This window comes from Hevea brasiliensis, chromosome 17, assembly GCF_030052815.1.
Source record: "Hevea brasiliensis isolate MT/VB/25A 57/8 chromosome 17, ASM3005281v1, whole genome shotgun sequence".
Classification (NCBI taxonomy): domain Eukaryota; kingdom Viridiplantae; phylum Streptophyta; class Magnoliopsida; order Malpighiales; family Euphorbiaceae; genus Hevea; species Hevea brasiliensis.
Window position 1 is genome coordinate 5,160,626 of NC_079509.1, and position 15,932 is coordinate 5,176,557.

Here is a 15,932-nt window from a genome sequence, read left to right on the forward strand (position 1 = left end):
TTGACTTCGGTGAGTCACTCTGGCTTGATTCTGGTAGACGGCAGTATTGTGAGAGTTTTCTGAGTTATTGCCTATGGTTCGGCTAAGTTTGCTATCAAGAATTGGGCTTGCTTTGTGGGACTTATACATTGAGTAGGGGTTGTATTCTGAGCAAGGCTTTGTTAAATTTAATTTGCCCTTTTAATTTTAATGCAATGAAATGTGCAATTCAAAAAAAAAAAAAGAGAGAAATAGAGAGAAATGGCTATTACAATATATACCTCTACAATATAAACATAAGATAAGAAAGAAAAGAGGATATTTCCCTTTATTCATTTATGAGAAAAATTGCTTATTCTCTTTTATTTTAATAATTTATTTAAATAATATAGAATAAATTAATTTTTTTTTATTTATCTTCATTTATTATTATATAAATAATATCAATAATATTTTTTTATAAAAAATATGAAATACATTTTTTTTCATGATCTAATCATCATTCATTAAGTAACATGTTATGTCGATATAAAAATACATTTACCAATGAACATTTATGTTAAAAAGAATCTGTATTTTTTTTAAATAAAGAAAAACTATACTTTTTAAAGTATAGTAACACGTCATAAGTCACAGCTCATGTTGCCTGCCCTCAGCTCCCACCTCTCTCTAAATACCGATTCCGTGATTGAGTCATTCTCTTTGGCCCCGCTCCCATAATCTCGCCGTAGCTCCTGTCGTGGACTATGAAAATATGTAAATTATAAAAAAATAAAATAAATATATAAAATATTAATATTTATGTGATTTATTCTTTTAATATAGAATTATGTTTATTGATATATCATTTTTTTTATCTTTAAATAATAAAATCATTATTACAAGTTTAAATTATAATACTTATCATTTCAATTACACCCAATATAATTCACACTATAAACTATTCATAGTAAATATATTAGTTAGTTTTCTTAATTTGCTCTATACATAAGTCAATATATTTACTACTTTAATTACTACACCACAAAGGATGTCTTCAACTAAATGGACAAGAGTCCTATAATTAATGGACAAAAGTCTTATAATTAATGGACAATAATTTCTTCCTCTTGAATTCAATGACTTTTCTCCATCGAAACATCTTTTCACTGCAACATCAATGGGCAAAGTTAAATTCTCAGCAATTGGCAAAACTTTTCTCTATAATGAGCAATAACCCCTCTCCATAGGCAAAGCTACTCCATATGGGTGAAGTCAAATAATCTTTCCGTCATTTTCCTAATTATAGTGTTAATTTTTTAATTTTAATCTGATTAGGAGTCTCATTCAATATAGGAATAACATTAAAATAAGAGTTATACGCTATATAAAAAAATGAAAAGGTCTCTCTTCAAATCCCACTATGATTTTGAGTTATAATTTTATCAATTCTTATTGCGAAAATCACACCCACATAAAATAAAAAATATAAAAATTTAATATAGTTTGGCGTAAGCCTACTCCACCAATAAATTCATTATCAAGAAAAAATAATTACAGTCACTAATTATTTTTCTCACCCTCAAAATCACCAAAACAAAACTCATAGAATTTAATACACCTCTTCACTTTGTGAGCTCTTTATAATGCGTTCCATATAATAGCCAATCAACTGCACATATATATAGGGCATTAAAATTTAATCATTTTAGAACTCTAATTAATAAACTTCATAATTTTAATTCTATTAAACTTCCTAAACTAATTATACTTACTAAACTAATTATATTTTCTAATTTCAATTGGATTTAGACTCTAACAGCACTTGTTCAAGCAGCCAAGAAAGCTGATATTAGGTCAAAGAAATTAAGAAAATTTAGGTTGCAGTTTCTATAAGCCACTTCTTTGAGACTAGGCTAGCATCATAATTATTACTACTTTGATTAACCAAGATGTTTTTGTTCTTGTAGTCTCTATATCCGTATATCAGTGTTAACATGACATGCATCTTTGTTGAAAATGTGTATGAATAGATTGTTTAATGCTGAATAATTAGAATAAGATTATATATAGCTGCTTCTTTATTTTATTTTCAATTAACTGATAATTTTTCCTTTTGAATATTACTGTGTAGTTAGTTTAAAATTTAGCCCCTTTTCCTTCTTTGTTAGCAAAGTGGCAGGTGGAATCTATGTTGGCCCCATTGCGTCTTTTTCAAGAGCGTCGTGAGGTGAGTACTTGTTTGTTTGAGAGAATTTTGCTATTGGGGTTGTGGTCATACTTGCTTGGCCTCTTGATCTTTACATGCTTGATGCTTTGCCATTATGCTGAATGAAAGGGAAAAAAAAGAATGTTTACAGTGAACCTTTCTCACTTCGTAGGAGGAATTTCTGTGGAAAGCTGAAATGATAAAGATAAAGGCTCAGGATCTGAAAGGTAAAGAGGTACTTTGATTTCATATTTATAACTAATGTTGGCTTTTGAGTGTCATTCTTACTGGATTCATGTGCTAATTTTAGAAGTTTGAAAACTTCCTCTCGTGGTCTTTATTTAATTGATAATTTGATATGTCTGTTTATCTCTGATGTCCGACTAAGTTAGTGTTTGGTACACAATGTGGGGTGATATGGATTGTAATATGGGATTACCATGTTTGGTTTACATGGTAAACTAAAATTACCCAAATATCACATTCCAACTTCCATGGAAACCTACATTCCCCCAGAAGGAACACCTACATTCCCCCAGAAGGAACGAGCATGGAGTTTAATGAGTATAATCTCAAATTCTTGGATGCTTTGCAATTGAATATTGTGTTAGGACAAAGACTCCATTATGTTATATTTTTTGGACAAAATATCTTTTTCAAGAAGAATAATCACTAATTTTCAGGTGTCATGCTTTTCTTTCCCCTATTAAAGTGTAATATCTCCCAAAATTGTGTTGTAAGAATCTAACTGGATACCTGTGTGAGATATTGAAGAATACTTGTATGACTTTGACAAAAAAAAAAAAAAAAGAAGTTGAATGTAGAAAAGTTCATCATATTGGAAGAATTTTTCTTTTTTTTTTTTTTTGGTAATAAGCAAAAGTAAAAGCAAATACTGCTTAAAAAAATAATTAACCGCTTTGTATTTAAGATCATAATAGTAATCTTACTTGAATACCTTTGTGATTCAAATGATGCATCCCTAATAATCTTTTATTTTCAGCAAAACGTTGTTAAATAAATCATTCTTAGGAATCTTCACATTGCCAGTGATACCAAAAAGTAAATTGGAATTTGTGAATCAAATGCCTCCCAAGTATGGCATATTGGTCCGTTGATAGAATGAGAAATGCATGAAATTTAGAATAAATCAGTAGGTGAACTAACACTAACTTCCTAGATTGAGCACCACATTCTTGAAGGTTTAGAGTGAGTCTTTTGCCGGTGTCTCTACATATCTATGATTATGGGCTTTTGATTTTTATTTGAAGTCTTTGTAAAGCACTCCAAGGCTAGGTTAGAGTGAATGGTGAGAGTGTGTTACAGAGGAAATATGAGTCTTGAGTTATGGGTGATGGAATCTTGTATTTTCTTATGGTTAACAGTTAGCAGCATTTAATGGAAGTTTTAAATAGAATTTCTAGTTGTATTATTATAATATATATTGTTTTAATAGTTAGCAGCATTTCTATCCTTAACCATAGTTATCATTATTGTAATATATATATTGTTTTAAAAGGGTAATATTCTATAAAACTTAACCATAGTCCCAATTTTATAGAAGTTTTTATAAAACTGAAGCCCTGTTTTGATTTGATCGCATTGGATATACTGTATTGAATCAAATTAGAAGGGGAAATTTAATTTAAGAAGAAAGTACTGACCTTTTTATGAGCAGGATGTAAATTCAACTCATTTATATTACGTGGATGTCTCACAAGAGCTAGATATTATATATCGTGTTTGGGATTTGTTCTGCTTTGGTGGCCTTCAAGGTGTAAATCTATGTCCCAAGTTTTGACAGAAGTAGCTATTTGAGCTATTTATACTGTTTCTTTATGTTGTGTAGTTCCAGATTTGAGTCTCTAGGAATTCTTTAGATAATTGCAGTCCAGTAATTAAAATTTGATTTCATTTTGTTTTATTGTTGTCATGTTGTGTGAGCCGTATTGCCAAAATATTAAACTGTACAATTGTTTCTTGAATTATGCCTAAAGTTAACAAGGATGTCATTGTCAAGTGGAGGGCATTCCATCTTTCATAGTTTTTAAAGATCTAAATTGATCAAAAACGATACTATTTTTGAATGTTAATAGTTCCTTTTATCCCATTAAAAAAATTAGGCTTTTTTTTTTATACCATTCACACAAGTCATTGTTTCTAACCATCCTGCATCTTATAGTGTGGTCCAGGGGATTGTCATAGCCATATCATGGGCTCGTTTTTATTATAAAATATTATTATTCAAATTTAAAATTTTAATTAGAAATTTTAAATTAATTTTACTAAATTACGTTTTAAAATATAATTAAATTTCTTTACTAAATATTTATAATATATACTATATTAATGCTTGTGATAATGCATTAAATTATTAATTTTATAACATATAATTAATATTTTTTTAATAGTATGTCCCATTAAATTTTATTCAACCTTAAAATCTTAAATCTTCTTTCTTCACTGTTTTAATGACGGAGCAGGTTTTAAAAATCTTGATTTAATCAACCAGTTTAAATGTGAGCTGAATTTAAGCGAATCTCAAGCTTCAAATCTAATCTTCGGTCGAGATTGAGATACCCCTTTTATTTGAATGCATTTTTGCGAAAGCTTGCTGCTGGTGCCTATACGCCGAAAAAACTGACCCAACTCTCTTGGGGAACCTTTGATCCTCACCATGTGGAGGAACTCGGTGAGTTTCACACCAAAGCTGTTTTCAAACTTGAATTATTATCATCATGGATCGTGGTCTTCATCGATTTTCAATGCAAACGGCTTTATCATTGTGCCGCAATTCCTCTCGCGTTGCTCATCGTCATCCGCTGCCATCCCTCCACCTTTAGGCTCACTAAAATCTAGGTTTCTGAAACCCAAATCTGATGAAATTCGAACTTTCTCCCCATCTTCCTCGGTCGCCGCTGTCGATCTCTCACCCTTTACTTCCGCGGTGCAATTGGCTCGTCACTACAGCCGCTGCTATTGGGAGCTCTCCAAAGCTCGCCTCAGGTTTCCTTTTCCTCTTTCAATTCCCGCTTTTTGTGTGTGTGTGTGTGTGTCTGTGAATATTTTCTTTAGCTTATCTTGGTTTGTTAATTCTTTCATCTTCTTCAATAGTAGTTTATATGTAATTAATAGAATTGATTTCACTCTATGCAATCATTTTGGATGATAACATTTAGAGTTGGTAGCTTTTTCTTTTCGGAGGTAATATCTTGACTTATCAGCCTAGTTGTATAACGTTTGATTCTAATACATTATGCATTACTTCTTGGGTTTTGTGTACAAAATTATCCTCTTAACTCAGACTTCCTTGTTTCCAGCATGTTAGTTGTTGCAACTTCTGGAACCGGATATGTTCTTGGGAGTGGCAATGCTGTTGATTTTGCAGGACTGTGTTGGACTTGCGCTGGTACAATGATGGTTGCAGCATCTGCTAACTCATTAAATCAGGTTTGCTTTGGAGAGATAGTATTTGGTTATGATTGTATACGTTACCAAACAAATTGCAACTCTTAACAGTCTTATGTTGCTTGTGATGAGTGCCTCATCCTCCATTATAATGTTTTCTGTCCATTAATAAAATTTTGTTTATTATAAGTGTTCATTCTCATGGTTTTCCAAGAATTTATAATCGAAGAAATGAATCTTATCTCTCACTGGCTTATGTAAACTATCTGGCTGATCAGAAGTTTTAATTTTCATTTAGAGCCCTGTATATAGACATAGGATAGTGGGGTGAGAAACAGAAAACATCAAAAGTTTGGTTGTATGAGACTGCAATAGCATTTGGCTGTTTTCTTGAAGGCAATAACATAAGGTGATCCATGAATTTTTTAATATTCAAATCTTTTATAACATTAATTTTTGAATAATAATGCTCCCTTTTTTTTTCAAATGGGATTAGAATAAGGTGTGAGCGGAGAAAATTGAGGTGCTTGAATGATGGAAGGGTAACATCACTCGTTGGTACTCTGGGGATGGTGGTCTTGTTATATCCTATCAACAGCTATGTATTTAGGTGATTCTTCAGGCTGGTGATGCTGATTCTGGCAGATTGGAAGCTACAAGTCTAGCTGTGGTGGCCTTGCACCAGTTGCCTTACAACAGTGGTGCAAGAACGCAAATTTTGTGATAACACCTGCCTCGCCCTTGTAGAGGTCTAGAGGTGTTGGCTTAAGCTTCTAGTGCACTTTTAACAACTATGAAAACAAGTGTTTTACAAGTGTTTGATTGCTGATAGATCTTGTGTTTAGTCGCTTTTCACATTTTACTCGGTTGATTTGAACTTCTGAGATAAGGGTTTGTACATATTTTATTAGGTGTTGGAGATAAGTAATGATGCCAAAATGAAAAGAACAAGGCAAAGACCACTTCCTTCAGGGCGTCTTACGATACCACATGCTGTTGCCTGGGCATCTTCTGTTGGTTTAGCTGGCACTGCTTTGTTGACATGCAAGGTGGCCAAATAAATTCGCTTCCCTCTTTTTACTGGCATATTATTTGACTCTGATAATGTCATCTCTTATTAGCACCCAATGTTTATTTTGCTGGGACCTGAGTGACTAATGATGCAGCCTCCATGACAAGATTGTTGCAGGCTAATATGTTGGCAGCTGGGCTTGCAGCATCCAATCTTATTCTTTATGCATTTGTATATACGCCATTGAAGCAGATTCATCCGGTCAACACATGGGTTGGGGCTGTTGTCGGTGCCATTCCACCACTTCTAGGGTAATTTTGTCCTCCAATTTCATTTCCCTTTTTGACTGCACATGTTTTCTTGTACAACCTCCCAGTTGGCTCATAGGACAAGAGGATGGGCCCTGATTAGGGGTTTACCAGTTATGTTTGTATGTATGCATTCATGTGATTTTGCAATCTCAAAGATGTAGTGAGAAAAATCTTGGGTTAACATTAACTAACTGAACCTGCATCCAGGCTCATGCTTTTGTTTTCTTGGTTTTCAGGTGGGCTGCAGCTTCTGGCCAGGTTTCATTGAATGCAATGATTCTTCCTGCTGCACTGTATTTTTGGCAAATACCACACTTCATGGCCCTTGCTTATTTGTGTCGCAATGATTATGCTGATGGAGGGTATGTGCAGATTCTGTGATTTTAAAGTTACTTGGTGTCTCCTTAATTTTTCATTGGTTTTGATATAAAAGCTGCAGCAAAACTGTCTGGGATAAATTTCACAATAATGGATGTAAATTTGTTGATCAAATTAACAAGGTGGTGACATTGAAATGTTTAATCTGGATCATAATCAACATAGATAATTTGGAGGGAGGTGGTATCCTTACGCATGCATGTGAATGATGCTGTTAATATTCAATACCATGTGCTCGGCTTCTCTCTCTCTCTCTCTCTCTCTCTCTCTCTCTCTCTCTCGTTTTTAATATTAACCTTTTCCTTATATATATATATATATATATATATATTCATTTGTGGCATCTTCAGGTTTAAGATGTTCTCTCTTGCTGATCCTTCTGGTCAAAGAACTGCCTCAGTGGCTCTTAGGAACTGTCTGTATCTGGTTCCATTGGGTTTTTTAGCATATGACTGTAAGTTCCTGTCAACTGAAGAAAACGCTTATCTTTGTTGCTTTTTTTGGTTTTTCGTGGTTTCTTCAAAGGGTAAGCCTTGATGCAACAATAAGGTTTCTCCATTTACAGGGCAAGGGAAAGAATGTGTGCATTTGACTCTCTTTAAAACCTACAATGCGGAAAGCCTTGTGCAGTAAATGTTTTGGTTTTTTTTTTTTAATGGCTTCTTCATTTGGTACCCTTCTGCAAGTTTCTCATATTTAAGCAAAAAATAATTGGGAATGAAGCATGTTATTTAGTTTACTTCAATCTGATCTATGTCTTTTCTTTCCTTCCTTCCACAACCCACAAACCCACCCCCTTCCCTCCTCTCTCCTTTTTCAGTTGGGATTTGTAGACTTCAGTTTATGCTGTTACGGTGATGCATGCATGCAAAGTTATTCACATGAGATTTAGTTTCTGTTGTTACGGTGATACATGTATGTTGAGATCTTCACATAATCCTTAGATATGGTATGGTGTAACTTTCTTCTTGTTACATGGCTCTGCTTTAAGCATAAAGAATGACTCCTGAATTTTTTGTTCTATACATCCTATCATCTGTGAGGAATGTACTTGTTTTAGGGACTGTATTATGTTTGCAGATTTGTCTTCATAGCATTTTTACATGCAATTATTTCATGATTTCTTTTACGATTTCTTCTGCACGTTTGTCAAGCTTATTGAATTATGTACAATTCTTGGTTTTTGCACATTAATTATTTTTTTAATTGTTTAATGAGTTAATACAATTTATAATGCTTAAGCATCTTGCCTTAGTACCTTCCTTGTTTATGCTGTTACGGTGATGCATGCATGCAAAGTTATTCACATGAGATTTAGTTTCTGTTGTTACGGTGATACATGTATGTTGAGATCTTCACATAATCCTTAGATATGGTATGGTGTAACTTTCTTCTTGTTACATGGCTCTGCTTTAAGCATAAAGAATGACTCCTGAATTTTTTGTTCTATACATCCTATCATCTGTGAGGAATGTACTTGTTTTAGGGACTGTATTATGTTTGCAGATTTGTCTTCATAGCATTTTTACATGCAATTATTTCATGATTTCTTTTACGATTTCTTCTGCACGTTTGTCAAGCTTATTGAATCATGTACAATTCTTGGTTTTTGCACATTAATTATTTTTTTACTTGTTTAATGAGTTAATACAATTTATAATGCTTAAGCATCTTGCCTTAGTACCTTCCTTGTGTAATACACTTTGTTAATTGATATTTACAACCGGAATCGAGTTTCTGGGAACTCTCTTTTTGGCAAGTCAATGTCACAACAATATGAATAATAACTTGATGTTTTAAACATGTCCTAGTGATCATCTCTTTTAATCACCTAATTTATCAAATATTATGTGCAGGGGGTGTGACTTCTGGTTGGTTTTGTCTTGAGTCATCACTCTTGACTCTAGCAATTAGTGCCTCAGCGTTTTCATTCTACCAAGACCGAACAGTACATAAGGCTAAGAGGATGTTTCATGCCAGTCTACTGTATCTTCCTGTATTTATGTCTGGGCTTTTGTTTCACCGTCTCTGTGGAGAAAGTGAGCTTCCATCATCCTTGGAAGCTAAAGTACTAGACTCTGGAACTGATAATCAGAAGAGCAAAAGAAGGCATACAATTGCTGGTACACAAGCACGTGCACCTGTGGCATATGCTTCTATTGCACCATTTCCTTTTCTGCCAGCACCTTCATATTCTGTTCCCTAATATGTTCAGTGTCTGGCTGTTAGTGTTGCTTTAATCCAATAAAGTAGGAAGGCAACTCTAAAAGTTGGGCACTGGCCCGCTCTCTGGTGATCTTTTGTTGGATTACCTTTTCTTGTCATTTTGATGATTAGGATGGTAGTTTGTCTTTTGAGTTTGATAAAAATTAAGCAATTTCTTATAGATGAGGTTTATCTTTCACGAGCATGTTATAAGAACTGGTATTAGACCACCGGAGGGTTGTTCCCAACAGAAGAATGGCGGGCGCTTCACACTTAAGTAGGACTTCATAGCGGGTGGGGTTAGTCTTGTGCTCTTGAAGTGATATTTTTTTTTTTTTTTTTTGTCAATTGCTCTTGAAGTGATATGGGACTGTGCAACTTTATTACTGTATTTGTGATGTATATTAAAAAAATAATTATTAAACAAAATAAATTCCAAGGAAACAGCCCTTGGCAAAGCGGTTATTTTTTTAGTCTGATTGTATCTTTGGTCATTTCGGCCTTAAATTCTAATGATTCTCAGGTCGCTTGGGAGATCTTAGCTTCTTTTCTTTCAATTTCTCAGCTATATGCCTTGTTTTAGTTCTTTTTTTACTTAAGTTCTTGAGCAAATAGGTCATCAGATTGGCTTGCATAAGCTGTTTTGTTCGGTCTCTACGTGCCTCATGGCAAGCTTGTATGTCCCAGGAGCTCGGCTCTTTCTTTTGATGTCCCATTGGAGTAATGTTCGAGTTTTATGCACTAGGTGCTCTCATTAATTTGTCATTAGGAGTTGTTTTTCTCTATTTTTTTTTTGTCAATTTTTTTTTTTTTTTAAGATTGATTGAAAGGCCAGTTACATTGTTGAATGTAAGAAAGTTGGCCATTATTATGCTACTTACAAGTATCAAGTATGGAGGAAGTATTCACGTTAACAGCACTGAGATTGTTTGAGAAGGGTGGAGGGAGGGTCAGAGCATGCAATAGTCAAGTGCCTTGACTGATTACTAAGACTAACATCATTATTTCCACTCAGCCATATATAGCACTAGTCGCGGCAGCCATTTTGTTTGCTCAAGCACCTCCAGAGGGAAAAGGGAAGAGCGAGCTGAATGTTTGAAGGCATCAAAATTAACTTAAAAAAATGATTTAAGAAATTATATTTAATTTTCTTAATTAAAATTTATTAACTTTTATTTAAAATTAATTTATAATGATTTCTAATTATATAACAGTAATTTCATGATTAATGTAGGAGTTGGTGGATTAAATTCATAGAAAAGTAATTTGATAAGCAACTTTTTTTTTTTTTTATTGGGGATTGAAAGAGTATAGACTTGAATTTAGCACAAAAATATGGAGAAAAAAACATTAATTTGATATGAGAATAAATTATTATTCAATTACTATAATTTTATTATATTATATATAAAAAAAAATTGTTCTATAAAATTATATTATGAATAATCTATCGTATTATTCAACATATTTATTTTTACTATAATTTTATTTATTCAAAATGGGCATAATAATAAAAAATAATTTTTTTCTCCTTATTTCTCTTTTCATCAAAATATGAAAAATACATAAATAATTTCTTTTAAAATAATAATGTTCTTTTTATAAAAAAAAATTACTTTTTTGTTTTATAATTTCAATTCCTTTTTCTTCCTCAATTTTTTTTTTTTTAATTTTTTCTAGTCAGCCCTATGACAGTGAAAGCTCAAGACAATAGTGGGAAAAGTGAAACCCACTCTTTTGCTTGTTCAAGATGAAGATTTTTTTTTTTTTTTTACCAGAAAAAGATTTCATTCATTGCAGCATCGTCTACACCCGTGAATGATAGCTACATCTGCATGAAAGCAAATAATAAAGAGAACCATAACAAATAGAAAGAGAAAGAATCCTTGCAAGCGGAGTGAAAAAGAGAAAGAATCAAACAAAATTCCAATCAAAACCATATTCACATTCAAGTTTCAACCTTTATTCACTTTGGCCTGGCTTCATCCACAGAATCTGCACCCCCCCTTTTTTGTTTGGTCTGCTATCCCATCTATACTCTCTCTCTCTCTCTCTCTCTCTCTCTCTTGCTCTCATCATTAAATATAAATAACCCACAGTAGCAAAAGGCATCATGGCTAAGCTATGGTGCTTTTTGTGCATAGTTACATTCTTTCAACTTCCAAAAAATGTTATTTCAAAACGGGAACTAGTCCCAACACCACCATTGCCAATCCTACCACTCCCATCATTTTCCCAATTGAAATGGCAACAGAGGGAGCTCATCATGTTCCTCCACTTCGGGGTTAATACTTTCACAGACTCCGAGTGGGGCACTGGCCATGAGAATCCGGCCATTTTTAACCCGGTTGGGCTGGACGCCAACCAATGGGTCGATACAGCAGCTGCAGCAGGAGTCTCTCTGATGATACTAACTGCAAAACACCACGACGGGTTCTGCTTGTGGCCAAGTAAATACACTCACCATTCTGTGGCTAGTAGTCCATGGAAGAACGGCCATGGAGATGTCGTCCGAGAATTAGTGAATGCAGCCAAGAATCATGGTGGGGTTGACGTGGGATTGTATCTATCTCCGTGGGATCGACACGATAGAAGATATGGACATGATTTGCCATACAACGAGTACTACTTGGCTCAGTTGCAAGAGCTGCTAAACAAGTAATTATTAAAGAAATGGAAATGATTAATCGACTAGCGTTTGAGTGTGAATATTTTATTGAATATGAGATTATTTTGGCAGGTATGGGAATGTGAAAGAGATCTGGTTTGATGGAGCTAAGGGTTCAAATGCGCCAAATATGTCATATTATTTCTCAGATTGGTTTGCAATGGTGAAAGAGTTTCAGAGTTCCATCAATATATTCTCTGATGCAGGTCCTGATGTCAGATGGGTTGGAAATGAAAATGGATTTGCGGGAACTACATCCTGGTCCACCATTAATCGGACTTCTCTTTCAATCGGGAATGGTAGTATTGTTGAGTGAGTCTCTTTCTCAGGCACAGTCACACAAGTTTATCGATTTTAATATCACTGACATAAAATTCATTGATTTTTTTTTTTGTGATTGTTATTACAATCCATAAAGTAGCAGAGAGTCAGATTAAAAAGCTGAAGCGAAAGTTGGTTTCACATGTATTTTAATATTGATTAATGCAGTTATCTAAACACCGGTGATCCAAAAGGGACAGATTGGCTACCAGCAGAGTGTGATGTTTCCATCAGAAAGGGATGGTTTTGGCATAAATCCGAGTCACCCAAGAAGCTAAGCCAGCTACTTGACATCTACTACAATTCTGCTGGACGAAATTGTGTACTTTTGCTCAATGTTCCACCCAATTCAACTGGCCTCATATCTTACGCTGATGTTCAAAGATTGAAGCAATTTAAAGAAGCAATTGACACAATTTTTGCTTCCAATTTGGCAGAGAAATGCTTGATAAAAGTTAGTAGCCAGAGAGGAGGTAAAGATGGTGGTTTTGGAGCAGAAAATGTGATAGACAGTGACCATTTGTGGACATATTGGGTTCCAAGAGATGAAGAAAAAGAGGGTAGTTGGATTGAAATTCGATGCAATGAAAGTATAAGGTTTAACGTCATTAGGATTCAAGAAGCAATTGCTCTTGGTCAGAGGATCAAACGGCATGAAATTAATGTAGATGGAAAGAAGGTTGCAAAAGGGACTACAGTGGGGTACAAGAGGCTCCATAAGCTTGAAAAGAAACAAGTTGTTTATGGCAAAATTGTGAGGATTAAGTTTTTGGAGTCAAGAGGAGTGCCATTGATTTCTTCCATTGGTTTGCACTATGACCCTTTTTAGCTTTTAGAACACAAAATATGCAATAATTTCAGTGATAAATAATGGCCTTAAGGCTTCATCTAATTTCAGTGATAAATAATGCCCTTAAGGCTTCATCTCTCTCTCTCTCTCTCTCTGAACTTTTATTTTGCCTTGTGTCTATGTATGCCAATGTACTAATGTCCACAAGGACAAAGACAAAAGCATGTCCAAAAAGGCAAAAGCAAATGAAATTTTGTGAATTGCTGCAATTTCTAGCAATTATTCTTATTTTGTCATAATTGATCTTCACCAAAAAGTTGTTGGCTCAATACCCCCCAAGAAATTATGAAATGACAAATTATTAGTGAATAAATATATATATGTATATTATGAGTAAAAAAATTGTAACCAATAGGTAATTTTTTTTTTAATTTTAATAATTATATTCTTATACTTATCAATCTCTTATTACTCTAGTATACCATATAAGATGCTGCTATGTATTACCGCTTCACTGTATGATTTTCCCCTCCCCACTTCTCTCTCTCTCAAATTATGTTTTCAAAATTTATTGAAGATTCACATATATGCCTACTTTGTAGAAGAGAAAAAAAAAACTTCTTTTAATAAACCACAAAAGTTTTAAATCTTATTTAAATGAATAATTCACATAAATTATATACTAAAAAGTGTATATATAACATATTACAAATAAAATACAACGCATGGATTAATAGATTTAATTTTGTATAAAGTAAAGCATTGGATACCCCAATATAAAAATAGGATAAATTAATAATAAAAAATTTCTTTATCTAAATTAAAAAAAAAAAGAAGAAAATACCTATAATAACATAGAGAGAATTAGTATTAAAAAAATTATAATTTTTAATATTAATATGAAATCAATTTCAAAAGTAATTAGTGGAAAAGTGAAAAATAATTTATATAATAATTTTATTAGTTTATAATTAAGACTAAGTTATTATTATTATAACGCATATTATATATATATAATTTGCAAATAATGGAAAATTTCGTCAAATAAGAAAACTTTATTATTGTTTTGCCTTTATGACAAAAGATCGTAATCACGTTAGAGATCAGATATTGTTTTTATTTAATAATAATTTCCTTTAATGATTATAAATATCCTTGTAAATGGAATAGTAATCCAATAATTAAATATTTGATTTCAAATAGGATTATTCTTTTGAGAAATTTGTTTTGTAACAAATCAGAAAGGCTAAATTTATTAAATTATAAATATGAAAATACAATCTGTAAATTTAATGGGAGGTACATTAATACCATAATAATATTATCATAATCGGATACCAAATCTTTAAGATCGTGGCATGCTTGCTTTGGAAATTACAAAGCATATATTTATTGAGTTTCCCAGAAACATGCATAGGTTTTGATTTTAAATTATGGGGTAGCATTAGCATTTTGATTAGGTTGAAATACTATTTTTTATTTATATTATTGATTGAGAAAGTAGTTTTTTTTTTTTTTTAAGTTGAGGGATGATTTTAATTAGAGTTAATAAGATTATATTATTATTTTTATGTTTAACTATTAATTTAATAGTTATTTTCACTCTATATGTTTATTTTAATAATTATATAAACAGTTAATCACTAATAGTTAATATCCAATAGATAATAATTAATAAAACAGTTAATAATTATTAAAACAGCTAATAACTATTAAAATGACTATTATTATCAAGCATGCCTCATTTGAAAAAAAAAAATTACAACTTCAAAAAACCCAACTTCATATAAAAATGAATTTAATAACTATTAGACTAATTGTTTTCATTTAGATTCGCTTATTCATTATACATATTTTAATTAATTTTACATAAAGAATTGTACAATAAGCTTTTATAATGAGATTATTATAATAAAATATACAATAAGAACGTTGTTCTTTATATTTTTAAGACTCTTTTATTATTTAGATAAAAAAAAACTCCTTTATTATTTTTTTATAATTTTTTTTACGAGAATATATGTAATATAAACTTGATCTTATGTAATAATGAGTTTAATAATTATTAAATTAAATATTTATAATTTAAAAAAATATTTACATTAAAATTTATATAAAATGAATTAAAATATATGTAATTAAAATAATAAATCTATAAATTTTTATTTAAATATTTAACTTAAAAATAGAGCTTATAAAAAATTTATTAGACATTTTTAATATATTAATTTTTAGTAAATCATATGCTTATATACTTATATCAGCAAACATGCTTGAAAAAGTCGAGGTTATATCAGCAAATAAAACATCGAGGTTATATTAGGGCGGCGATGAGGCTAGACAAAAGTCGGCACAACCGACACTCCCCATGTGCTTCCATTGGGGTATTATTTTGAATGTGAATGCAATATGCTTGACGTTATTTTCAAAGGGGTAGGTGATGTGTGTTTTCCGCTTGATAATCTTGAGTAACATGACTGCTTAAGAATTTAATTGGCCCCAGTTCCACTAAAATCTTTATCCGCAAAACCTAGGTTTGGCCAAGACCCATGAAGCGCAGACACTGAAATCATAGCCGTCGATGGCTCGATGCCAAGGTGTTCTTCTCAGGCATTTCCCCAAAGACCTCATAAGCTCTTTCCAGACAGCCGCATTTCCCATACATGTCCATC

At 32.3% G+C, this 15,932-nt stretch overlaps 2 protein-coding genes across 2 annotated transcripts; both read left to right on the forward strand.

The window, feature by feature from the left end:
• Positions 1 to 4,641: 4,641 nt before the first annotated feature.
• Positions 4,642 to 9,954, forward strand: LOC110670177 (protoheme IX farnesyltransferase, mitochondrial). The gene is made up of 7 exons (XM_021832142.2): positions 4,642 to 5,173; positions 5,488 to 5,617; positions 6,487 to 6,624; positions 6,765 to 6,898; positions 7,135 to 7,260; positions 7,627 to 7,730; positions 9,133 to 9,954. The coding sequence occupies exons 1-7, from the start codon at positions 4,845 to 4,847 to the stop codon at positions 9,480 to 9,482; spliced, it is 1,311 nt and encodes a 436-aa protein (XP_021687834.2). The 5' UTR covers positions 4,642 to 4,844; the 3' UTR covers positions 9,483 to 9,954.
• Positions 9,955 to 11,575: 1,621 nt separating this feature from the next.
• LOC110670223 (alpha-L-fucosidase 1) lies at positions 11,576 to 13,398 on the forward strand. The gene is made up of 3 exons (XM_021832199.2): positions 11,576 to 12,139; positions 12,222 to 12,461; positions 12,639 to 13,398. Exons 1-3 carry the CDS (start codon positions 11,595 to 11,597, stop codon positions 13,297 to 13,299), a joined length of 1,446 nt encoding a protein of 481 aa, XP_021687891.2. The 5' UTR covers positions 11,576 to 11,594; the 3' UTR covers positions 13,300 to 13,398.
• Positions 13,399 to 15,932: the final 2,534 nt, after the last annotated feature.